The sequence below is a fragment of the Delphinapterus leucas genome, chromosome 14 (genome assembly GCF_059928025.1).
Source record: "Delphinapterus leucas isolate spDelLeu-1000000601 "Yukka" chromosome 14, BTC_Dleu_Yukka2, whole genome shotgun sequence".
Classification (NCBI taxonomy): Eukaryota; Metazoa; Chordata; class Mammalia; order Artiodactyla; family Monodontidae; genus Delphinapterus; species Delphinapterus leucas.
The window spans coordinates 8,981,694-9,007,623 of record NC_143142.1 but is presented as its reverse complement, the minus strand read 5'-3'; the positions used below and the strand labels follow the sequence as shown (position 1 = coordinate 9,007,623).

The following is a 25,930-nucleotide window of genomic DNA, read 5'->3' as shown; positions in this document are numbered from 1 at the left end:
CTGAGAGAATGTTCTGCTTCTTAGAGGCGTGGACTCTGGAGCCCGTCACCCACGGCCACTAAACAAGGCCATGACTTGATTCCAAGCCCTGACTTCTCACTCCTTGGATCCCAAGGCTGCCTGTGAGGCCACAGGAGGAAAACCATCCTGAGGGAGATTAACAACCACAGTGCTTGGCGTTCTGAGAGCAAACGGCCTTTCCCAAGGCCCTTTAAGAGCTTGGACTCTGGAGGCAAATGAGCCTCAGATCCAGTCCCAACTTCACTGCCTGATTCCAGGCAGCTCATTTTGCCTCTCAGCCTCAGTTTCCTCATCTGTGAAATGGGGACACTGAAAATAAGGTGGTCTCTACCACACAGGGTGATTAGAAATCTGGAATGCTTTTCTGTCAGACATCTGCAAGCCTCCCTTCCTCACCTCCTTCAGGTCTTTGCTCAAACGTCACCTTCTCAGTGAGACCTCCCTACCACCCTATTTAAAATAGCCATTTAGCCCTTTAGAGGGCTACTTTTCGTTGCGGTGTGCGGGCTTCTCATTGCGGTGGCTTCTCTTGTTGTGGAGCACGGGCTCTAGGCACATGGGCTTCACTAGTTGTGGCACACAGGCTCAGTAGTTGTGGCTCGCAGGCTCTAGAGCACAGGCTCAGTAGTTGTGGCTCGCAGGCTCTAGAGCACAGGCTCAGTAGTTGTGGCGCATGGGCTTAGCTGCTCCATGGCATGTGGGATCTTCCTGGACCAGGGCTCGAACCCGTGTCCCCACATTGGCAGGCAGGTTCTTAACCACTGTGCCACCAGGGAAGCCCGAGAGCTGTTATTTCTTCAGTCAATTAACACATACTCATTGAGCAGCTGCTGTGTGCCTGCCAGTCACGAGGTTGGAGCCAGGGAGAGAGTGGTGAGGAAAATAAAGAGGACCCACCCTCCGGAGCTGTCCACTGACAGTGAACAAAATAAGTGAATTGCACGGTATGTTAGAAAGTGGTAAATGCTGGGGAGAAAAACAAAGCAGAGAAAGGTCTCTGCAGGGCAGGGCTAAATGGCTATTTTAAATAGGGTGGTAGGGAGGTCTCACTGAGGAGGCGACGTTTGAGCAAAGACCTGAAGGAGGTGAGGAAGGGAGGCTTGCAGATGTCTGACAGAAAAGCATTCCAGGCAGAGGAGACTGCAGGTACAAAGACCCTGAGGTGGGACCCATGCCTGATAATGTTAGAGAATTTTAACAGTCTCCCTCCCTGCCATTTTCCTTCTCAAAACAGACAAGCACAAGTGCTGACCACCCAAGCGCTGCAGAAAGTGAGCCACATCTCTCCCCATGCACCAGCCGCCAGTCTATTTAACCTTGAATGCCTTTTTGGGTCTCACGTGTCACTGGGTGGCGAGTGAGCTGCCCTTACTTCAGAAGAACGGCATGGGGTGGGGGTGGGGGGGCCTTAGGTGGTGTCCGCCTCACCTACTACTGCCAAAAGTGGTCATGGGGCTATTTTTAAACTTGGGGAGGAAGTATTTATTGTTCCTGGGCTGAGGAGAGCTGGGCAGCCTGTGGGATTCTTCTGGGGGAGCAGTGCTGTGTCCTTTCCACCATGGTGAGTATCGAGGGCCCCCGGAGGTAAGTGATGCTGGGCGGCGAGGTGAGGACACCACCTACAAGCAAAGGACGAAAGGGGAGGGGGAGAAAGGCAGCTTTCTGGGGCCCCAGACCCTGGTGGAAAAAGCACTATTCGCTGTGTGCACACAGAGGAACCCCAATCAATGCCCCGATAAGCCACAAATAACAGCAGCTCCCGGGTACTCGCAAAAACAAAATAAGAGAGTTGGCCTTTTTATGGCTTGTCTACTGACCTCTCGAGGAATCAATAATGCCCAGGGCTTGCAAAATGGGATTGAACACTTTTAAGGATCAAATTTTAATTCTTTTCTCTTGTTCAGGCATTTGGGGAAAAGAATCCTTTTTGTTTTCACCTTTTGAACTTGCAAATTTAAAACCTTTCTCCCTATGTTTTTGGTTAGGTGTCCTCCTCCTGAAGCAGGAAGCCCCCAAATCAGGGTCAGTGTAGGACTGTGGTTAAGGGCACAGACTCTGGAGTCAGTCTGCCCAAGTTCAATACCTGCTCTGCCTTTCTGTGACTGTGTGACCTTGGGTACATGACCCAACCTCTCTGAGCTTCGGTTGCCTCCCCGTAAAATGGCGATGGTAATAATAGCATCCACTTGACAGAGCAGTTATGAGGATTAAATGCAATAACATATGCAGTGTTCAAGCGTTTGCTGTAACTCAAGTCAGAAGCGGGTGGGGAAATGTTAACTCGCTCTTCTCTGCTCTGTTTGCACGGTGCGAGGACAGAACATTTAGAGAGGAGATTTTGCTGCCATTTGGATCAAGAGAAAATTGAGGGGGACAGAGCAGTTGGGTTTTAACACCCTGAAAATGTGTCATTTCATCTCGCATTCCTCATGGTTTAGTGAGCCTGGCTCTTTTTCGCCTCCAATCAATTCTCCTTCTGTGCATTACTGAACTTTTTGTGAAATGCATCGAAACAAAAGCAGCTGGGTCCTGCCGGGGCTGATCCGAAAGCCTGGCCTCCATTCCCGGAGACAGACCTCTACCTCCGCTAGTTTGCAAAGGAGCTGCTGCAAGATCCACAGTCTTTTACCATCCACCAGAACTGGGGTGCTTTTGAGAAACCTTATTCCATGTCCTTTTATCTTTCCAGCATCGCCATTTTGAGATGAGTGTGGGCACCATACCCCCATTTCACAGATACGTAGCTGAGGCTCACCCAGAGATGACACCTGACCTAGTCTTCTAATTCCCAGCCTCTGACTTTTTTTAATCGATGCTTTTTTACACCCTAGTCACCTAAGAAAGCCAAGAAGAGACCAGAGGGCGCCAATTCCAACGTGTTCTCCATGTTTGAACAGAGCCAGATCCAGGAATTTAAGGAGGTGGGTGCAGCTGTGGAATCATTCGCCTGGGTGGAGATTCTCACACGCTAGAAAGAGCCCTTCCCTCGTTCCATACTCCCTGCAAGGACCTCTCAGTTAAGTTGTCTTTATCTTCCCCCAAAACCCCAAATTCGGTCTGAATGTGTGTGTGAATGACTTAAAGAAATTAACTTTTGCTGCTCATCAAAGTAAAGCATGTGTCTTGTTGAAAATGTAGGAAAGAATTTCAGAAATGCACAAAGAATAAAAATGACCTGACTGGGCTTCCCTGGTGGCGCAGTGGTTGAGAGTCCGCCTGCCGATGCAGGCGACAAGGGTTCGTGCCCCGGTCCAGGAAGATCCCACATGCCGCGGAGCGGCTAGGCCCATGAGCCATGGCCGCTGAGCCTGCGCGTCCGGAGCCTGTGCTCCGCAATGGGAGAGGCCACGACAGTGAGAGGCCCGCGTACCACAAAAAAAAAAAAAAAAAAAAGACCTGACCTACAATTCTACTACCCAGAGATAATCAGTTAACATTTTGGTATTCACTCTTCCAGTGATTTTTGTTATACATTGGGTTGGCCAAAAGGTTCTTTCATTTTCTTCCATAAGATCTTATGGAAAAACACAAACGAACTTTTTGGCCAACCCAAAATATGTACACATTTGTTAAACAAAGCACACTAATCAGTACCTGCTGTTTTTCTTTGAGCAATTCGGCACCAACATTTTCCATTATTTATTTAAACTGCTTCCTATGGTTGGATGTTATACACAGAATGTTGTACTATTATAAATAACACATCTTTGCTTGTATCTCTGGTTATTTCCTTGGGGTAAATTCCTAAAAGCAGAACAGCTGGATCGAAGGAACTTTTTAAAAAAGGAACTAAAACCAAGTATAACCACTGGTCCAAGTTGCCCTCCAGAAATGCTGTGATCATTCTGACTCCCATCAGCACCAAGAGGAGAAAGTGCCTTTCCCGCCACATCTTCATCAACATAGGGCGTTAACGTCTCAAAAGTTATTTTTGTCAATCTGAGAGATGTCTGAGAGTATCTTAGATTTTAATTTTTACAGTCCTCAGTTGTTGGATGCTAGCCGGGTCTGAAACCCTATCACAGTCTATGGGCATGTGCCTTAGTAAGCAAACCTAAGTACCAATTAGGCAAAATTAAGCCACTGCCGCAGACTCAGAAGGATAAACTGAATTAATTTTCCAGCAGTCCTGATGGCTCACACTGAGTCATCCACATTCTCACCTGGCCCTTCAGAGGAAAATACGTTAAAGCTATGCTGGAGAGGACACTGTTTTATATAAAAGGGGAAACTGTTTGGGGCTTCCAACGGGACATGAAGACTGGCCCGTGCTGTCCGCACCAACATTCAGATCACAGGAATGCCGTGGCCCATAAGCTGCCAGGGAAAGAGGAATTCCTGGGATGAAATATCATATCTGAACTTGAAATAGTCCCCTTCCATGGAGAAGACTACACCCTCCCTTCTCCCTCACTCTGTCCCAACCTCTGGAATGAGATCAGCTGCTGGGGGTATGACCTGGGGATGCAAATACTTTCAGGAACCAGTTGCTAAAAGAACTAAAAAAACACAGATATAATACATCATTTGTAAATTACCTGGGCGTTCACAAAGCTCTTAGAGTCTCTCTGGAGCCAGCTGGGAAAGATTACTGGCTCTGTTTTACAGATAATGCGGGCTTGCGAGCTGGCGGAGACAGACTCCAGTTTTTAACTTAGTTTTGTTTTTCAATAACAGCTTTATAAAGATATAATTCACGTACCATGTAGTCACCTTTTTAAACTGTACAATTCAGTGGTTATTTAATATAGTCACAGAATTTTGCAACCATCATCACTGTCTAATTTTAGAACATTTTCATCGCCCCCAAAAGAAACCTCATACCCATTAGCAGTCACTCCCCATTTCTCCCGCCCCCCCAGCCCCTGACAACCACGGATCTATTTTCTGTCTCTATGGATTTGCCTGTTCTGGAAGCTTCATAGAAATGGAGTCATATACTATGTGGCCTTTTGTGCCTGGCTTCTTTCAGCATCATGTTTCAAGGTTCATCCATGTTGTAGCATGTGTCAGAATTTCCTTCTTTTTATTGCTGAATGATATTCCATCATGGGGAGAGACCACATTTTGTTTATTCACTCATCAGTTGATGGACATGTGGGTTGTTTCCAGTTTAGGGCTGTTGTGAATAGTGTTGCTGTGGACATTCACCTACAGGTGTCTGTGTGGACATATGGTCTCATTTCTCTTAGGAACACACCGAAGAGTAGAATTGCTGGGTCCTACAGTAACTCTAGGCCTAACATTTTGAGGAACTGCTAGACTGTTTCAGATCTTTGATTCTTGATCTAATGTCCTTCGATGTGCCTTGAAAACCCCAGAGTCCCACTGCCCCTAGCCCTTGGCATAACCTCTAGGGCTCCTCCCCCCAATTTCTCTCGGGCTGACCAGACAACCGCCTCCCTTTCACAGGCCTTCACCATCATGGACCAGAACAGGGATGGCTTCATAGACAAGAACGATCTGAGGGACACCTTTGCTGCTCTTGGTACGTCACCCCACCAACGCCTGCAGGAGGGTCTCCTTATCCCACTCCCGTGAGGGGCAGGAGGTGGGGCCATCAAAAAGGTCAAGAGCTTGTCATTTTCCAAAGAAACAGCTCAACCAAGATTTGTCTTTAAGGCAAATTTCAGAGGATAGGAAAGAAGTGTTTTAGTCTTTGTCTTCACATGTGTCTTATTTTTCTTTCAAATTAATTTTTGTGTGGATTTGAATGCAATGGCAGTTTACAATAGAAAACTTGGAAAACTCAGAAAAGTATAAAGAGGAAACAACGTTGGCCATTAGGCCACATTCCACTGTTAACATCTCAGCCTTTAAGTTTTTTTCTAGGCATCTCGTGTGTGTGTGTGTGTGTGCGCGCGCGTGTGCGCACGCGCGTGAGCATGCATGCACGTGTGTGTTTAATAGCTGGAATCATTCTATTTTGGATTCAGCTTTTAAAATTTAACATCTCAGGAAGATGAGGATGAGTACATGGAGCTGTTTCAAAATATGTGTCCAACCTGCCACCACTAACCGCTCCTCGACTCCTAACCCCAGAACTCAGGGCCATGAACAGCTGTGCAGGTTGTGTAGTGAGCAATTATACAGAGTACTATTCATATTTGTAGCCACTGTAGACTTTTACATTTAAAACATAAACTATCTTAAGAAGGGGCGGCTTTTTCTAACTTACACAAAGGTACTTACTATATGGCCTGTGGCAGTGGCTAGAGCAGGTACATCAGAATCTCCAAGGCTGTATGGGTTATAGCAGGTATAATTTGAAAAAGTTCCCTCAGGTAATTCTGATGTCTCTCCCACCTCCAAGTAACAAGGGCTAATTTATAATACAAGCATTTCCCATTGAGTAAAATATTAAAACATCTGTATAAATTGTTCCAGGTTCTGAAGGCACTATTTTAAAAAGTAACTAAACCCTCTTTGGGTTGTTTCCAGTTGTCTGACTTTTATAAATAACACTTTTGAGAACATCTTCTCACGTGAATCTTTGGCCCCATCCACTCCGTCTCTGATTATTTCTAGACTAGATTCCTTGAAGTAGGATTACAAGGGCAAATGCCAGTGTCCTGACAGCTGTTTCTGTCCCAGCTTGGAGTTACTAAGTGTGTGTCTCCTGCCCTAGGGCGTGTGAATGTGAAAAATGAGGAAATTGATGAAATGCTCAAGGAGGCTCCAGGTCCAATTAACTTTACTGTGTTCCTACAGATGTTTGGGGAGAAACTTAAGGGTAAGTTCATGTGTATATCTGTGCATCTATGTGTGTATATGTATATCTGTGTATATGTGTCTCTGTGCATCTGTGTATGTCTGTCTGTCTTTATGTGTCTTCATCTTTGGGCATCAATTAAAGCACTGGGAGAACATGTTGGGGTTGGCACATGAAGGCAGAGTAACGTCAGGGGGAAGAAAAAACAATAAAAACAGAAGTTAACAGTGCCCCAAGGCTTACCCTGATCCAAACCTCATGCTAAGCACTTTAAACATATTATATGCATCACCTTATTTAATAGCATCTAGGAGATAGTTTCTATTCTTATCCCAGTCTACAGATGGGGAACTGAAGCTCAGAGACGGAGAGTCTCTTGCCTGCAGCCACACAGCTACCAAATGCTGGAGTCAGAATTTGAACCCGAGTCTTTCTAAGCCTAGATCCATGCTTGACCTTGGGTTTCCTCCGAAATAACTGGATTCTCAGGACTTCCCTGGTGGCGCAGTGGTTAAGAACCCGCCTGCCAATGCAGGGGACACAGGTTTGATCCCTGGTCCGGGAAGATCACACATGCTGTGGAGCAACTAAGCACATGTGCCACAACTGCTGAGCCTGCACTCTAGAGCCCGCAAGCCACAACTACTGAGCCTGTGCTCTGCAACAAGAGAAGCCACCACAATGAGAAGCCTGTGCACCACAACAAAGAGTAGCCCCTGCTCGACACAACTATAGAAAGCCCGCTCACGGCAACGAAGACCCAACACAGCCAAAAAGAAAGAAAGAAAGAACTGGATTCTCAGCCCACTCTTTCAAAACACCAAGGCTCAGTGCTCAGGAGGCAACAGGACCTCCCCTCCTTACCAGAGGTTCCCAGCCACCCATGGCACATTTTAACTCTGTTTTCTGTTTCAGGGGCAGACCCCGAGGAGACCATTCTCAACGCGTTCAAAGTGTTTGACCCTGAAGGCAAAGGGGTGCTCAGGGCTGATTAGTGAGTGGGATCTGTGGGGGAAGACCTGGGGTTCCTTGCTTCTCCCCCCAGCCCTCTCCACACAGCCGGCTGCAATACCTGCTTTTCTCTCTCTGCAGCATACAGGAGATGCTGACCACGCAGGCAGAGAGGTTTTCCAAGGAGGAGGTAACAGGGCCCTTCGGACACTCTCTGCACCCCAGCTCCTGGCCTCACCCTTCTGGGGACACCCTCTCCAGACTCTCTTATATAAAACACCCCTGACCCCACACTGAGAGAGAATCTGCTCTTGTTTACTAAGGCCTTATCTCATTTCACTCTGTCAATCACCCTGTGAGGTAGGGACTAGTATTATCATCATTTTACAGATGGGGAAACTGAGGCTCAGGGAAGCAAAGTCACTTTGCTTTGACTGAAAGGACAACACTAATGAGAAATGCCGGGGCCTGGATTCAGACCTAGGTCTGTCTGACTCCAGGTTCTGTCTTCCTCATAATGCATGGATACCTGGTAAGAGTATCAATTTCCTGATGAAGTGAAGGTGACATGCAGGGTCACCACATACAGTCGTGTAGGTTATACACTGAACAATCCTCCTGGATGCCCTTAATAATATATACTGCAGAGTATTTATTTGTTGCAATAGTTTTCCAGCAGATGGCAGTAAAGTGTCTTATTATAATTTTTTAGAAATCAGAATATATGACTTTTTCTGGCAGGTGGCAGTAATGTGCCTGGAAGAAGGGGCACTATTGCTAATTCACCGAAGGCCCTGTATAAACAAGCAACTGCCTTGTCAACGTTACTAATGAACCTTAATGAGTCTATTTAAAATAGTCCCGGGATTCCCTGGTGGCGCGGTGGTTGAGAGTCCACCTGCCGATGCAGGGGACACGGGTTCGTGCCCCGGTCCGGGAAGATCCCACATGCCGTGGAGCGGCTGGGCCCATGAGCCATGGCCGCTGAACCTGCACATCCGGAGCCTGTGCTCCGCAACGGGAGAGGCCACAACAGTGAGAGGCCCGCGTACTGCAAAGAAATAAAAATAAAAATAAAATAAAATAAAATAAAATAGTCCCTTATAGCCTCTCTGGCCTGATTCCATAAAGTTTCACATTTTACTAAAAATTTTATTTGGATCTCCCCCTCAAAACTCAAGCAGTTAAAAGAGCCTGCCTTTCAACTCTCACCAGGCTTTGGGACTTTGGACAAGCTCCTTAACCTCACTGTGCCTCAATTTCCTCATCTGTAAAGTGGGGACAATAATAGAATCTACTTCATAGTACACTGTGAGGATTAAATGAGTTCACATGTATAAAGTGCTGATATGTGATAAGGGCAATATAAATGTTATCTATTATTAACCCCAAATTAAAAAAAACATAACTAGCCAATACTTTTTAAATGTAGAAATTGCACATTCTAAAAAATTTAATTTCTAGTTTCCCTCAAAGAGTCTGACCTCCTTGCCCATGTGGACACATTAACTGGCCCTGAGCAGTTGTGACCTCTGTAGATGGACTAGTCTCCATTTAGCCACAGTCCCCACCAGGCCCACCTTGCTCCCCTACATAACCTGCCTGCCCCTTTGCACACTTGAGTTTGCGATCCCTTCTTTCCCCATCGCAGGTTGGTTCCCGGGAACATCCCTGCAGGATGGCCCTTGGGGTTGGCACCTGTGGAAGAGCTACAAAGGGCAAGGAAGCAGGAGGGCACGGAGGGATATGTCCAATGCAACCCATGTCCTCCAGGCCCCCAGCTGCCTCTCCACTCGGGCCGCCCTGCACACAGCCCTCCCCCCTCCACTGCCCCTCCCCATGTCCTCAGCATGTCTTGCTGGTTCATTGCAGATCGACCAGATGTTTGCTGCCTTCCCCCCTGATGTGACTGGCAACTTGGACTATAAGAACCTGGTGCACATCATCACCCATGGAGAAGAGAAGGACTAAGGAAGGGGATTGCCTTTGGGTGGGTGGATGGGGGTGCATCCCTGCCCTCTTCTCACCTTGCCCAGTAATGCCACCACCCCTGCCCCTGGCCTGTTGGCTGTGTGGCCGCCTCATTTATCTACCTCCATCTTCTTCGCAGCCTGGGTGCCTTAGAGATACCATGTGGCCACACAGCCAGCAGATGGAAATCCATCCAGAGGCCATGTTCAAATAAACAGGAGGTTGTGTATTTGTTTATGGTGTGTCCTTGAGTATGGAAGACCCTTTGCTAGTTCCCATGAAGGTGGTGTATGAGCTAGTGATGGCCCTGCTGTCATTATTATTGAATCTTAGTGACTCTGTAAGGTAGACCTTCAGGGACTTCCCTGGTAGTCCAGTGGTTAAGACTCCACGCTTCCACTGCAGGGCCACGGGTTCGATCCTTGGTTGGGGAACTAAGATCCCGCAGGCTGCACAGCGTGGCCAGAAAAAAAAAAATAGACCTTCACAGCCACTCAGGACTATTTCTATGAAAGTCCACATTTTACTGGAATGCTAACCAGAGGACCACAAACCTTTCTTTCAAAGAGTTCGAGCACTGGTAGAGCCTAGCTTCCCCGGTGTACTTTCCTTTAGGATGCCACTGGAATGCTTCTCCCATAGATGTGTTTAGGCCCCGGGATAAGTTAAGAAGAAGAGGCCTCACATGCACACTGCCAAAAAATCACATCCATTAATTGTAAGAGGTTAATTTCTAATTTCATATAAAGTAGAAGTTGTCTGTATTTCTCTCCTGGAAAATTAGGGGAGGGACACAGACATACATAGATAATGACTTCTGACTCTGCCTGGGGTCTAGGAACTAGGCCTAGGTGTGAGTTGGCTCTTGATTTTGAGTGACCAAAATCATTGTTGAAACACTGAGGTCTGTTTTGGCTGCAAGAATCCCAACTTAGGAGACAAATGAGTTCACATAACTGAGAAGTCTGAGGGCTTCAGGCACAGCTGCATCCAGGAGCTCAAGCAGTACCAACAGAACCTGAGGAGGCCTCTCCACTGCTCTGCTTTCTTTCATGTTGCTCTGCTCCCAGTGGTGACAGAATGGTCACCAGCAGTTCTTAGCTCTTGTTTATCCCCACAGGAATCCTAGTGGAAAGAAGGTATCTCCTTCTCTCCCAGCTCCACACAAATCCCAGAACAGGGCCTATGGGATACCTGAACTAACCCCGAAACAGGTGTAGTGCTCTGACTGGCAAACTTGGTCACACAATTAACTCTTGTGTTGGGGTTGAAACCAGCCCCTTCCAAACCACATGGCCTGAGGATGGGAGGGGCCGTTCCCGAAAGGAAAATCCAAATGCCTTTTAGGAAGAAAGGGGAGGGGATGCCGGGCACTCTAAGTTTTCAAGAGAACCCCAAGAACCCAGGACACAGCCAAAGCGAATGATGTGATGGAAACAAAGGGCTGAAACTGGGGGTGGGAGTGGCAGCTGGGGTCGACCAGGGAGTATGAGGGGGTCCAGGTGGTTGAAGGAGTCAGAACTGGAGTGAGTCTTCAAGGTTCAAGAACAACACCAGAGCCCCCAGAGGAGGAGCTCAGGGTCAGCTCCAATGACATCACTTGCTGGGAAGGGGGGTCCCTTTCAAAGCCAACAGCAAGCTGGGAAGGCAGGGACTCAGGGGCCCCCCACGCCATGATGACCCATCATGATCCAAACCCTACAACAACCCATATCCCCCACGTCCGGAACCTGTGACCTGGGGCTCCTACAGAGACATGGCCAGGCCCGGGCGAGGCCCCAGCCCAGAGCGCTCGAGTGGAGTTTGTGTTTCTGGGCAAGACACTCTGGACACAGCTCCACAGTGACACACTCATCCACACCACACACACACACACACACGCACACACACACACACACGCACACACACACACACACACACACACACACACAGCCTCCAAGGCTCCTGGTTCCCACCTGTGAGCGTCTGCTGCACCCCATGTGGTTCCAGGACGTGAAATCAGTATTTTGGCTCCCAGCTGTGGTGACCTCACACCACTCTTGTCCCCTTGCTGGCTTTGGAACTCGACCCTCCTGCTCCTCTACCCCATCCTGGGGTGGCTCCAGCACCCCAGTCTCTTAGTAATGAATGTGAAGAGGCACCGGGGTTACGGAACAAAACATTTACTCTCTCTGGTTATGGTACAAACATGGCCATGTCCACCTCAGACTGTTAACTTCTTCTTGGGCCTCAGATCGTCCCCCTTTTCAGGCACGCTGTCCATGTGTAAATCCCTGTTTCTAGACTCCCTTGCGGTGTAGTGGCTGAGCACCATTTGCCGAAGGCTGCCGTGGTCCAGGGGTTGGTCCACTGTGCCAAAGATGGGACTACTGTGAGGAGTTTGGAAATCAAACCCAGCACAGCAGGGGGTGGGCTTCCTTCCCAGGGACAGGGCCTCTCTGCCCTGTTCAAGGATATCCAAGCCTGGTTTGGTGTCCCTCCATAGTGCTGGGGGTTGGAGTGTAAAAATTCTCAAAGTCCAGGGAGGGGGAGGACAGGCAGAGATGTACTGCTCAGGGATGGCCAGACAATAACTCTTTTTTTCTCCAAGATGAGAATGTAAAGATGAGTTTGGTTTAGTATCAAGGAGATAGGGTCACCACGTGCAGTTGCTCAGGATGTAGATTGCACAAAGACACCTGTTTCTACAGGGCTGAAATCCAGCCCCCACTTGATTGCCAAGCCATGTCTACCCATCAGGGGCTCCTTTTCCTAATTAATCTGCCCAGAGGGGCTTGCCTCTTCTAATTCACACATACAAGCCATAGAGGCTAGTGGGCTAAGAGAACCTAATGTTTATCAACATTCCCTTGAACAGAAATAAGACAACATCTGTGCATTCCTGACCTTGTGAGGACAGTGTTCTCAACAGCTGTGCCCTGCCACCCTCCTCCTTTAAGAACTCAAAGGGCCAAGGGAAGCTGTGCTAAGGTGGCTGACATCAGCCCCAGTTTTCACTCCTGCTAAGTCTCAGGTGCCTTGAATAAATCAAACAGGAGGTGTGTGTATGCCTGTGCACCTGTGCACGAGCGCCTGTTGGCCATCCCCTCCCTCCATCCTTGGCACACCTGCACAATTGAAACGTTGCTCACAGAAGAGGGGCAGCTTTTAAAAATACCAAATTTTTTCCTCTGATTACTCAAGTCATGCAAGGTCATTTTAAAGAAAATTCTAAGCAATACATAATTAACTTAGAAATGCAAAGTTCTCTGCAAACCACCACCCAGAAATACCCACTGTAAGTCAGCAGTATATATCCTCTTCGTTTTTATATGTATCATCAAGATAACTTCCTCCTTCCCTTCCTCCACCTCCTCCTCCTTCCTTCTCTCTCTCTCCCCCTCCCTTTATTATAAATCAGGCTGTGAAGGGCTGTCCTGTACACTGCACGAGTTTTAGCAGCATCCCTGGCCACTAGATGCCATATATACATGTCAGTTCATGTCAGCCCACTGCATTCTTTTTAGTGGCTGCATAGTATTCCATGGCATGCATGGGTGAACTATAACTTATTTAACCAATCTCTAACGGGTGAGCATTTCAGTCATTTCCAGTTCAATCACCCTCCTACTTCCATCTTTAACCCTCGAATAAGTTTTTCTTTGAAGGACCAATCCCCACAAGTGAGATTACAGACTCAACGTGTGTATCTGAAACCATGGGTAATCATTAGTCAACCCCATTTCACCTGTAACCTGCCTTCACTAAGCAAGGTCGTTTTAATTATTGCTACAAAAGACTTGCTTGTCCTCCAAGCAGCATTTAGCCTAAACAATGTGTTTGCCTGAGCTGTTTTCCAGGAGCTTGGATTCAGCTATGTCTAGTTCTAGGTGAGCTGGTTACCACTGGAAGGAACCACCAATCCTTTAACTGGGCACGTGCGAGTGTCACTGGATGACCTCTTGAACATGCAGAGGCCCACAGCTTAGTTACACCGGCACAGAACCACGATTACCGCACCATTTTCCAATTGCCTTTCCTCACACTCCCCACGCCTCGGACCACCCTGCTTCTTTATTCTTTATCCCATAAATACCCGAGCCCCTTGCTTTCAGGGAGGTGGATTTTGGACGTTTGTTCTCCCATCTCATCTCCTCGCTTCGCTGCCTTGTGAATAACCCCCCCTCTCAGCTGCAACCCTCCACTCTCAGCGTTTGGCTTGCTGCATATCGCAAAAACCGAAACTGGCTCAGTAACATAACCATTTCTCAGGCTTCCCGAACGTGTTGCCAAACTGCCCTCCAAAAACCATGGGGGGCTGATTATATCCCCACCTTCGGAGAGAAGGGCAGACCCCCACGAGGGGGAGTATCATGAGCTTCAGCCTCCAAAAGCAAAGATCAATGTGCAGGCGCCCGCAGGGCCACAGTTCAGCTCTGGCGTGAACCGTCTCGGGCGCTTCAACCACGGGGTTGGGGGATGTGGATGGGGCTGCGGAAAGGAGGTCACAGATGGAGGAGCGAGTCTCAAGAGCATAGGGTGAAGGTGGGAGCCGGGATCAGGGAATCTCCTGTGCCCATAACTTGACAACCTGGAAATTTTACACATTTTAAGGTTCATCAAATGGTCACAAAGTTGTTGCAATTTTTTTAAAGTACCCAGGATAACTAAACTTCAGAATCTATGGCCGAGTCATTGCGCAGTAGAAAGAGAAGTCCGGGAAGAAAGAACTCACCTTCATCCAACCTGTCACTAAAGGGGTCAGCCCCGAGCACTGGGGGGATGACCTTGATGGGTTCTGCAGGCTTCAGGAGGGCACAGCCACCCCAGAAGGGGTTGATGAAGGGTGGTGGGACGTCCATCTCCGCCACTTCCATTTCCATGATCCGCTTGTAGGATTCTAACAGCAGCAGGTCGTTGGTCTTCTTTTCAATGATGGCTGGAAAAAAATAAACAGAACCAAGAGGGCTGCTGGGAGACGGGAGTCCCGGGGGTGGGGGGGTGGGGGGGCTAGAGGTTGCGCCCCCTGCTGGAGATGAATGGTAGCAACAGGAAGTGGAGCAGGTCATGAGCTCCTATAAAGACAAGGCTTTCTCTTGGGTTACATCACACGTTCCCTAGAGGGCACAATTTGGTTCTTGAGAAGCAAAAATAATCTGACTCTTTAATATATAAAGTACAGATATACATACAAGATGTAAACAGTTATATGGTATATGAACTGTATTAAAATTCCACAAGGCGGAGCAGTTGGGAAAAGAATGTCTAAAAAGGCTCCTTAGGGCTTCCCTGGTGGCACAGTGGTTGAGAATCCTCCTGCCAAGGCAGGGGACACGGGTTCAAGCCCTGGTCCGGGAAGATCCCACATGCCGCAGAGCAACTAAGTCCATACGGCACAACTACTGAGCCTGAACTCTAGAGCCCGTGAGCCACAACTACTGAGCCCACACACTGCAACTACTGACACCCGCACACCTAGAGCCAGTGCTCTGCAACAAGAGAAGCCACAGCAATGAGAAGCCCGCGCACTACAACAAAGAGTAGCCCCTGTTCTCCGCAACTAGAGAAAGCCCACGTGCAGCAACAAAGACCCAACACAGCCAAAAATAAATAAATAATTTTTTTTAAAAATTTCTAATTAAATAAAAAAATAAAAAGGCTCCTTAGGGGACAATAATGAAAAGAAGATTGAGGACCACTGGGTTACACTAAAAATTGGGAGCCCTGGGCAAGCTCTGCCTTAAACTATGGTTTTTTCCTCAGTGCTGTCTCTGAGTTTGAGGGAGCTGCCCTTCCCACCGTGTTTCATAGCCTCATGGAGTCACCAGAATAATTCATTCATTCATTTCTTCATTCATTCCACAAATTATTATTGGATGCCTATCATGCCAGGCATGGTGCTACAATGCATGGAAGAAAAACAAAATGATGATAAACAATAACAGAGATGCAGTCCCTGTCCTGATGAAGCTCATAAGCTTCAGTATGAATGGGGGGACGGAGAGAAAGGCAAGTTCAGCAAATAAATACACGTATCCCTCACTATCCAGATGCCTATTATCTGAATTCAGTAACTACTGGATCTGGACAATTTTTTTGAAAAAAATTCACACAACCCATACCGTTTCTATTCTCTCTGAAAGTCAGGAACCAAAAAGATTTGCATCTGAACCTTGCTATTGGATCTCAAGAACCTCACAGATTCAGATAATGAGAATTACCTGTACATAGAGACAAACTGGGTGAGTATTAAATAATAGGACTGCTGTAAGAGTGAATAATAGTGGGTAGGGGAGGACCAGCTTCATATGGGGCAGCAGAGGGAGGCCTTGCTGGAGGGAGGGCATTTAAACTGAGATCTGAGAATGAGGAGGAACTGGGCATGGGATGAGTATCCCAGGAACCGCCCATGCAAAGGCCCTGTGGCGGGGATGAGTTGGGGGAGGGATTTGAAAATACAGAGAGGAGGGGCTTCCCTGGTGGCGCAGTGGTTGAGAGTCCGCCTGCCGATGCAGGGGACACGGGTTCGTGCCCCGGTCCGGGAGGATCCCATATGCCACGGAGCAGCTGGGCCCGTGAGCCATGGCCGCTGAGCCTGCGCGTCCGGAGCCTGTGCTCCGCAACGGGAGAGGCCACAACAGTGAGAGGCCCGCGTACCGCAAACAAAAAAAAAAGAAAATACAGAGAGGAGAGCACTGTGGCTGAATGTGGTGAGAAAGGAGGGAGAGCAGGACAAGAGATGATGAAAAATGTTAAGTAGGGGCCAGGCTATAAAGAACCTGATAGGCTGTGGGTAAGAAAGAGTTAACGCAGCAAAGCCTGACTGCTCTTAGAAAGGGCTGCTTACCAGATTGGCCCTTGGATAGCATCAGGGAATTTGAATTTCAGGAAGGTCCCCACTACCATTAACTGTTAAAAGAGTGGCTCATCATGCTTAAACTGTGGTATAAAAAATGTGATTTATGCTGAATACTCACTATTCTTTCTGGGAGTCTGGAATTTGGGTATGTGTCATGCTGGAGGTGCCTCTATGATGAGCCCCCAATCCAAACCCTGGGCAATGAGTATCCAGTGAGCTTCTCTGGTTGACAACATTTCACTTGTCTTGTCACAACCCACTGCTGGAGGAATTAAGCTCATTCTGTGTGAACCCACTGGAAGAGGAACCTTGGAAGCTTGCTCCTGGTTTCCTCCAGACTTCATCCCAAGCCCCTTTTTCCTTTGCTGATTTTGCTTTGTATCCTTTTGCTATAATAAATCAGGGCCATGAATATGACTATATGCTGAATCCAGGAGCCCTCCTAGTGAATCACTGAAACTGGTGGGAGGGAGGTGTCTTGGGAGCCTCTCAAAAACAGATTGTATTAAGAGCCTTACATTTTATTCTAAGAGTAGTGGAAGCCATTCATTCTAAATTGTCATGATCTCTGTAGGTGCATCCTCCCTCTCTATCCTGAGTTCAAGGCCTATGCCTAGAAATGTGTGTTATAGTTAATAGGCATTTGCTACATGCCAGGCACTGCTCTGAGCCCTTTATTTCTTCTTTTCCAATCTAAATGCCTTTCATTACTTTTTATCGTCTTATTTCCTTATCGAGGACCACCAACACAATATTGAATAGGAGTTGCGAGAGCAAACATCTTTGCCTTGTTCCTGATCTTAGAAGAAAAACATACAGTTTTTTCACCATTAAGTATGAGGTTAGCTGTAGGTGTTTTTGTAGATGCCCTTTATCAGGTAAGAAAGTTTCCTTCTAGTTGTAGTTTGTTGAGAGTTTTTATCATGAATGGATGTTGAATTATGTCAAATACTTCCTTCTGCATCTATTGAGATGATCATGTACTATTTCTCTAAGAACTACTCATTTATTTAATCCTCCCAATATTTTTTGGGATGAAAAAACTAAAGCACAGAGAGGTGCAGAAAGTTGCCCAAAGTCACACAGCTAGTAAGAGTAGAACCAAGAGTTGAACCCAGCCAAGCTGGCTTTAGTGCCCATATGCTTCACCACCAGGCTCACTACCTCCAAAAGAACAAGTCCTTGGGTCTGGTCATAGAAATCTCTGGAAATGGTTGCTACCCCAGCTCGACTCACCAAAGTACTGTGGGAGGTTGGTATCAGTGATTTTCCCTGTCTCCCCTAACTGTACCAGGATCTTGGTGGCATCACAATTTATCTTCTTAAACAGATTCTCAACCGAGTTCTTGAGATACTCCAAGGTCTTGTTGATCTCCTTGTAGTTGTTCTCATACATATCTGCCTGCTCCATGGTCTTCTTTAGTTTCTCCTGTGGCAGACCCCAATTCCCATCCAGGTCAGCCAGGTCACCACCCTGGGCTCAGCCCTCACATGAAAGCTTTTGCTGGCGATGAGGATTTAGGACCCTCTGGAGCCAGGATCTCCAAAGTGCAGGTTTGCAAACCTCTAAAGGGGTGTGAGATCAATTTAATCATTAAATTGGCCTCAACCCACATTTTTTTAAAAAATGAAATAAAATGATCAGAAAAGAAAGGAAGAGAAAATACTAACATGCATTGCAGGTAGTGAGGGTAGTTATTGTTTAATGTAAGTTTTGTTTCCTTACGTATGTGTATGTGTGTCTACATGTGTACTGGATTACAGTATTTTTAAAAAGCTGGTGACTCATTTTTAAAAAATGGCCCACAGGAAGGAATATATTTTACATTGCAGCCCAATACTTATATACGTGTGTGTATTTTTATATATTTATCTAATCAAATGAAATTATAGATTCACAAATCATATTCTTATTGTGTGTTCTAGTATTTTCCATTCTGTTCTGTTCTATTCTATCTTGTTTTTTGGGTTTTTTTTTGCGGTACGCGGGCCTCTCACCGCTGTGGCCTCTCCCCCTGCGGAGCACAGGCTCTGGATGCACAGGCCCAGCGGCCATGGCCCACAGGCCCAGCCACTCCGCGGCACGTGGGATCCTCCAGGACCGGGGCACGAACCTGCGTCCCCTGCATCGGCAGGCGGACTCTCAACCACTGCGCCACCAGGGAAGCCCTCTTGTTATTTTTAAATGCTGGTTGCAATCCAACAAACCAATTTCACCACTCAGTTTAAATCACATTAGAGCACAGTGGTTCTCAAAGTGGGGTTCCAGGACAAGCAGCATCAGTTTCACCAGGGAACTTGTTAGAAATGCAGATTCCTGGGATCCAGTCCAGACGGAATGAATCAGAGGCTCTGGGGGTGGGTCTGGCAATCTGTATTTAATGCAGGTGATCCTGATGCATGATAAAATTTGAGAACCTCTGTGAGTCCACTGGATCACAGTTTTGGCTTCATATTGGTATCACGTGGGAGTGTTTAAACATTTGCTGCCCAAACTCTAGCCTCAGAGATTTAGACATCTTGGTCTGGGATGCAGCCTAGGCATCAGGAATTTTAAAGCCTCCGAGGTGATTCTGACTTGCAGCCCAAACTGAGAATCGCTGCTCTGGGATGAGTGCTTCAGTGGCTTCCTGCCTGTCCCTCTGAGTTCTCAGCTTGCAAAGGTGAACTGGGCCCTGGAAGGACCAGCCTTGTTCCCACCAGCTCCGTACGGACCATTCCAAATAAAGATCCCAAAGGGCCCTATTTACATCCCCATTTTCCAGGTGAGGAAACTGAGGCTCTAAGGAATACAGCCAGGAGAGGGAAGCCATGGTTTGAACTGTCTCTCAACCACCACACCAGGCAGCTTCCTCCATCCCAAACACTGGAATATTCAGTTCCCAGGGCTGCATTTCCTCATATGACAGCAAGAGCCCCCCCCATTCTAAAGGTGCATTAAAAGATCACATGGTTGAGAATTCCCTGGCGGTCCAGTGGTTAGGACTCTGTGCTTCCACTGCAGAGGGCACGAGTTCGATCCCTGGTCACGGAACTAAGATCCTACAAGCTGCGCGGCATGGCCAAAAAAAAAAAAAAAAGATCACATGATTAAAAACATTTCTTAAAGCCTGATGTGACAGTGACAACACATGTCCAGCACCTAAAATGTTCCAGGCATATTACACACATCATCTTAACTTATCCTCACAACTGCCCCAGTTTTCAGATGAGGAATATTGAGGTCAGAGAAGAAAAGTGAACTTGTGTTTAGCTCCTCTGTATTGAGTTGTCTAATACCTGACCATGGGCACAACTCTTTATTTGGACAATTATTTGGTAACAAGATGATGGTGATTTGAGGTTTTATTGACTTACAGGATAAACAACAACAATAATGATAGCTATATAGCTCTCTGCCCTGCACTGTGCCAAGCGTGTACATTGCAGTATCTTATTCAATCTTCACGGCCCTACAAAGTGAGTACAATTTTTATCCCCACTTTACAGGTGAGACACGGAGCCTCAGAGAGGTTAAGTCACTTTCTCAAAGTCACACAGCCAGGAAGCGACTCTTCTGGGAGTCATACCTAAGCATTTGTTCCCAGGGCCTGGTTGCTTAACTCCTATGCAAAACCCTCCCATTAAAGGACTGGTCTCACCACTTCTCCCAGAGGGGAGGATGAAATGGAAGTTAAGTGGAAAGGTTCCAAGAGTAGAGGAGATGGAAGCGATCTTTAGCAGGGGGGTAAGAAAAGTGGGTTCTAAGTGAGCCCATTGCTATTAAGACAAATTCTCTCGCTTAGAGTATTTGCATTTGAAAAGAGGTTCCAGGAGTTCCTACTAAAGCCAAAGGAACAAAGAGCTGCTGGAGGACTTCAGGCAGAGGTCTTCAGGGGGAGATGCTTGGGGTTGCCTGGTCAGCCTTCCCAAACTGTGTCCCCCTTTAGGCCTTCAAAACCCCAAGAGGCAGAACAGCACAAGTCCCAACCCCAAGGAAGCATTTGGACACTGGATGACTCAAAGCCAAGGATGTGGGACGCCAAGCATGTGTCCAACTTAAGGAGAGTCTCCTTGAACTTGGGCCCTGCCTGCAAGTCTACATTCCCCATTCCAGAGTCCTGGGAGAGGTTGCTGAGCCTGAGAGGTACTTTGCTGCCCTCCAGTGGCGCATGAGAGAATGGCATGGCCAACCCTTTCTGCCACCTGCATGCCAAGAGTAGAAATAAGCCACAGAGAAAGGAAGGGAAATGACCAAGGATTGTAGTTCCTGGGCCAGGAACTACTGGATTAGAACAGGGCTTTGCAGTCAAACTCTCTGGTTCATATCTTTGCCAGACATTTGCTATCTATTCTCCCTTTATACCTTAATAGCAAAATGCTGATTGTATTTGGGGTGGCAATGTGCCTGCTAAAAGTTATATCTCCAACCCTCCTTTGCAATAGGGATGGCCAGTGAGATATAGATACAGAAGTCACTGGCTGAGAATTCAGGGAAAAAACTTTTAAGCTGACTAACTCAATTAGCAAGGCCTTTTTTTCCTTCCCTACTTTCTTTCTGCTTGGAATGTGTATGTGATGGGTGGGCCATTGGCAGCCATAATACAACCATGAGGCATCCTTGAGAATGTAAGCCACACACTAAAGATGGAAAAACTGAAAGGAGAAGCCTGGGTTACTGATGACATAATGACCAGCCCTGAAGTGTTTATCTCCAGATTTATGTTTTAACAAAGTAAATAAACTTCTATTGCTTAGGCCACTGTTATTTTGGGTCCCTATTATTAGCAGCTGAATGCAATGCAAAGCTCATGCAGTATCCCAGCTCCAAGATGTTGGCGATTACTTCCCTGAACCTCAGTTTCCTCATCTGTAAAATAGATCATATCACCTACCTCACAGAGCTGTTGTGAGGATTAAATGAGATAATGCAAACAAAGCACTTAGCCCAGTGCCTAGTATGTAGTAATGGCTCAGGAAATGTTTGTAATTACTATTATTGATTGAGAACAGGCCACAGCCAGGACAAGGGGGAAAGAGAATAAAAGACTGAGGCAGAGATCTGTCTGGAATTTACCAGCCTGGGATGAAATTATAGGCACAAGGGCCTGAGATAGGCTCCCTGAAGTGGGAGAGTCTTTAAAATGGACAAAGAGAGCCTCAGGGACAAAATTCTGCAGCAAGATCTGTAGCAGAGGCTGCCTGTAACAAAAGGTCGGGACATGTCAAGACATGACCCAGGCCAGTAGATAGTCATGGGGCAGACATCTTCCTCCTCCTGAGAACCAACTGACAGGTCACCTGACAGACAATGGAGACTCCTGCATCCCTCCCTCCCCACCCTGGTCTTACCTCCAGCTGTCTCAGGATGGAGCGGTTGTCCTCATGTGATGATTTCTGCTGGGATTGCGAGCGGATAACCTCATTCTGCTCAGGAGAGAACCAGACCATAAGGAAAAGCAAGTGCTCCCCTGCCCAACATACCTAAAAATAAGCCAATTCCTCGAGGCGTTGGTGAGGATTTAAATTATCCATTTCAAGTAGCCCCAGAACCCCTGGACCCCTCTTATGTCCATGGAGGTTCTTTCTGATGTTTCTGAATTAAAAGGAGGATGTAGGCATGAGCAGGTTGGTGGTTCATCCTTTCTGGAGAATTGTGTATAATCAGTAGGATTTGCTGCAATGGTGGCAATGTTCTATCTGTGCCGTCCAGCACTGCAGCCACTAGCCACACATGGGCACAGAGCACTTGCAATGTGGCTAGTCTCACTGAGGAACTCATTTTTTAATTTAATTTAAATTGATTTAAACTTAAGTCGCCCCATGTAGCTGATGGTTATGGTAATGGACGGGCAGCTCCAGAGCAGGGGTTCTCAAGCTCTAGCATGAATCAGAATCACCTGGGGGTTTGTGAAAACACAGATATCCAGGCCCCACACCAGAGGTTCTGATTCAGTATGTCTGCGTGAGGCCCACGAATGTGCATTTCTCGCAAGTTCCCAGGAGATGCTGCTGGTCCAGGGACTAGATTTGAGAACTCCTGGGCTAGAACAGTGTGTCCAAATGTAAAAGGCAAGCACCCTTTTTTTTTTTTGCGGTATGCGGGCCTCTCACTGTTGTGGCCTCTCCCGTTGCGGAGCACAGGCTCCGGACATGCAGGCCCAGCGGCCATGGCTCACGGGCCCAGCCGCTCCACAGCATGTGGGATCCTCCCGGACCGGGGCATGAACCCGTGTCCCCTGCATCAGCAGGCGGACTCTCAACCACTGCGCCACCAGGGAAGCCCAGCAAGCACCTTTTGATGGGGCAATACCATCCCTAGGAGTCTGTCCCATGGAAACAATAGGACATGTGGGCAAGGTGGCCACTCAAGGCTGTCCCTTGTGCTATTATCTGTAATCTCCGTTAGGGACAACCTACATGTCTACCGGTTGGGGATCGGTTAAGTAAACGATGGTACATTTACATTGTTGGGGGGAAAGGGTCTCAAATTAAAATATGGTTTAGGGCTTCCCTGGTGGCACAGTGGCTGGGAGTCTTCCTGCCAATGCAGGGGACACAGGTTTGAGCCCTGGTCCCGGAAGATCCCACATGCCGCGGAGCAGCTAGGCCCATGCGCTGAAAGTGCTGAGCCTGAACTCTGGAGCCCGTGAGCCAAAACTACTGAGCCCACGTGCCACAACTACTGAAGCCCGCGTGCCTAGAGCCCGTGCTCTGCAACAAGAGAAGCCACCACAATGAGAAGCCCGCGCACCTCAACGAAGACCCAATGCAGCCAAAAATAAATTAATTAATAAATTTTTTAAAATATATGGTTTAAATGCAGATTCCTGGCTTATTCTCAGAGAATCTAGGTTTGTAGGTATGGGATAGGGCCTGGGGAATCTGTTCTTTTAAGAAGAATTTTGTGATACTACCACAGAGCATCTAGGGTCTCCAGAAGCCACTGAAAAGAACATAGAAGATGTTGGGCAGTATCTATGATGAATTGTTGAAGAAAAAAGTTTATTAAACAGCACGAACTATCTAGTATACACCCAGTACTATAAGTGGGCATCTAGGGGAGTGTGTGTATGTATGTGTGTGTGTGCACGCGCAGGGACACATGCTTAAGTGCACACTGCCTTCGTAAAGCAATGTCACCAAAATATTTATTGGCAGTATCTCTGAGTGGTGATATTTTGGTGACCTGTACTTTTTCCTTATATTTTTCTGAATTACATTTTCCCACAGGCATATCTACTTGCACATGGCCCCACATTCAGGAAACAGTGACATTGCAAAAGGAAGGGCTCCCCTCAGTCTCCCCTGAGCACAGGGACCTCAGAGGAAAGAGTAATGAATTCCCAGAGGAGGTGACATCTGTCAGGACTCATGAGCGGTACTGCATCAGAAGAAAAGTGGGAGGGGCGGGGAATAGCATGAGGAAAGCCTCAGAGGAGGGAAATGCAGGGCGAAGCTGGGACTGGCAGCTGAGGAGTGCCTTGGGGGTCATGATGGGAGCTGAGTATGCAGGGGCAGGTTGAAGCCAAATTTTGAAGGGATTGGAGTGTCACACTAAGGAGTTTAGACTCTCTCCTGTGCAGACAGTTCCAAAGGCTGGTTATGTGTGTTCTGCCGAGTAAGTAGTCCAGGGAGCCAATTAAGTTTGGGAAATTATGGATTCAACAAGGTAAATAGTTTCTTTACTGTAGGATTTGTCAGAGCCTTTATTATGCTCATATATATCAACTCTCTCCAAGATTAGTTTACCATCTCTCCTCAATTCTGTGAAGCTGTTGATTAACAGGGGTCAGCCAGCTTTTAAGGCAAAGGGCCAGATTGTCGATATTTTGGGCTTTGCAGCCCACATATGGTCTGTCTTGCATACTTTGTTTCCTTACAACCCTTTAAAAATGTGAAACCATTCTTGGCTCATGGACTGTACAAAAACAGGCCAAAGGGCATATCTGGCTGTGGCTATAGTTTACTGAACTCTGGATTATAAGACATACCATGGATTTTAAATGTCACTTATTGGGGGTGAGGGGACATGAACACATTAAGTGTATGTATCAACTGGAAGACAAATACCAATTTCAGGAAGGTTAAAATGTAGGGGGGAGAACACTGGGGGAATATAGTATTTCCTAAACTTTTTTGACTTGAAGCCCTTTTTTCTGCAGAGTATCTCAAGGAGTGTTCCAAGGAACCCGCTTTGGGGAAGGCTGCTGTGGGAGCAGGCGGGCCCCTGGCCTGGGAAAGAAGAGGTGCCCTGACCTGGATTCTCTCAGTCTTCTTGTGCATCATCTTGATGTCATTGTTGAGCTCTGTGACATACATGAACTGAGCAAAATTCTTCTCCTCCTTGGCCAGAAACTCCTCGATGAGCTGATTCAGGTTGCCATTCTTTGTCAGCTTCAGCAGCCGGAGGTGAGCCACCTCATAGCTCTCAAAACTCTCACCCTTGTTCTTCTTCCCATGTTTCTTTGCCTTGAGAGCTAGAAAAGGAAGAACTGGCAACCATGAGTCTGAAAGGGAAGCCGCTCAGAGTAGTGCCCAGTGGAAGGATGTGCTCCATAGCATTATCATTGTGCCCTGGGGAGGGGGCTAGACTTTCCCATGAGATGGAGTGGGAGCTTCCCTCCTTAGCCACTTCACGAATACCTAATTGATTGTCTACTATGTTCCAGATGCTGTGCTGGGCTCCATAGCTACAAAATCACTGCCCCACAGAGCTTTTAGTGGAGGAATCAGCCACAAAGAGAAAAGAAAAAGAGATAGCCAAGTAAACAGAAAAAGAAATCCAATAATTACCATTGTGGCCCAGGCAATGGAGGAGATGTAGTAGGTGCTGTGATGGGGTAGCTGCGTGGCCAGGGAAGGAGGTGACGTGAGCAGGATGAAGGCCGGGGAAGCCCTCTTGGCAGAGGGCCTTAAGCAGTCTCAGAGCTTGGCAGATTCAAGGCATTAGAACAAAGAAAGTTCTCCAAGCCTTGCTCCCCAGCCTGATGCCTGCAATAGCCCCACCTCTCCTGAATCCAGCCTTGTCTCTGATTTGGCCTCCACATGGCGATCGGAAGGATCTTTCTAGGTCTTCCTAGGCACATCTGGCCACGTGACCCCTTTTCATTTGTGGCTCCCTACTGTCCCTGGGATGAAGCTGAAGCTTCTTGGCATCATTTAAGATCTGATCCCCTCTAACCCTCAGTGCCTGGTCACTATCAGACTCAGTCACTAGTCTGCCTAAATCTTCTGATAGCTTCCCACCACACTTAGAATCAGCGTGAGCTCCCTGTGCAGCCTATAAGGGCCTGTGTGGTCTGGCTCCTCCTCACCCCTCCAATTTCATCTCCTACCACTCTCCTGTTGGCATCAACTCACTCCAGCCACACTGGCCTCCTCTCTGTTCTAGAAATATGCCTACCTCACTCCCACCTCAGGGCCTTTACACCTGCAATTCCTTCTTCCTGGGATGT

General features: G+C 47.4%; 2 protein-coding genes across 2 annotated transcripts in view; one reads left to right on the top strand and one right to left on the bottom strand.

The window, feature by feature from the left end:
- Positions 1-2,181: 2,181 nt before the first annotated feature.
- Positions 2,182-10,399, top strand: MYL2 (myosin light chain 2). Its single transcript, XM_089895380.1, has 7 exons — positions 2,182-2,190; positions 2,853-2,942; positions 5,434-5,509; positions 6,650-6,754; positions 7,649-7,727; positions 7,826-7,874; positions 9,557-10,399. Exons 1-7 carry the CDS (start codon positions 2,182-2,184, stop codon positions 9,653-9,655), a joined length of 507 nt encoding a protein of 168 aa, XP_089751506.1. The 3' UTR covers positions 9,656-10,399.
- A 1,459-nt stretch (positions 10,400-11,858) lies between these two features.
- The window catches only part of CCDC63 (coiled-coil domain containing 63), a 28,005-nt gene continuing 13,933 nt past the window's right edge, over positions 11,859-25,930 (bottom strand). The window contains 5 exon segments of the mRNA XM_022598198.2: positions 11,859-12,004; positions 14,370-14,573; positions 17,730-17,922; positions 21,825-21,899; positions 24,732-24,952. Coding sequence (XP_022453906.2) covers positions 11,859-12,004; positions 14,370-14,573; positions 17,730-17,922; positions 21,825-21,899; positions 24,732-24,952 — 839 coding nt within the window.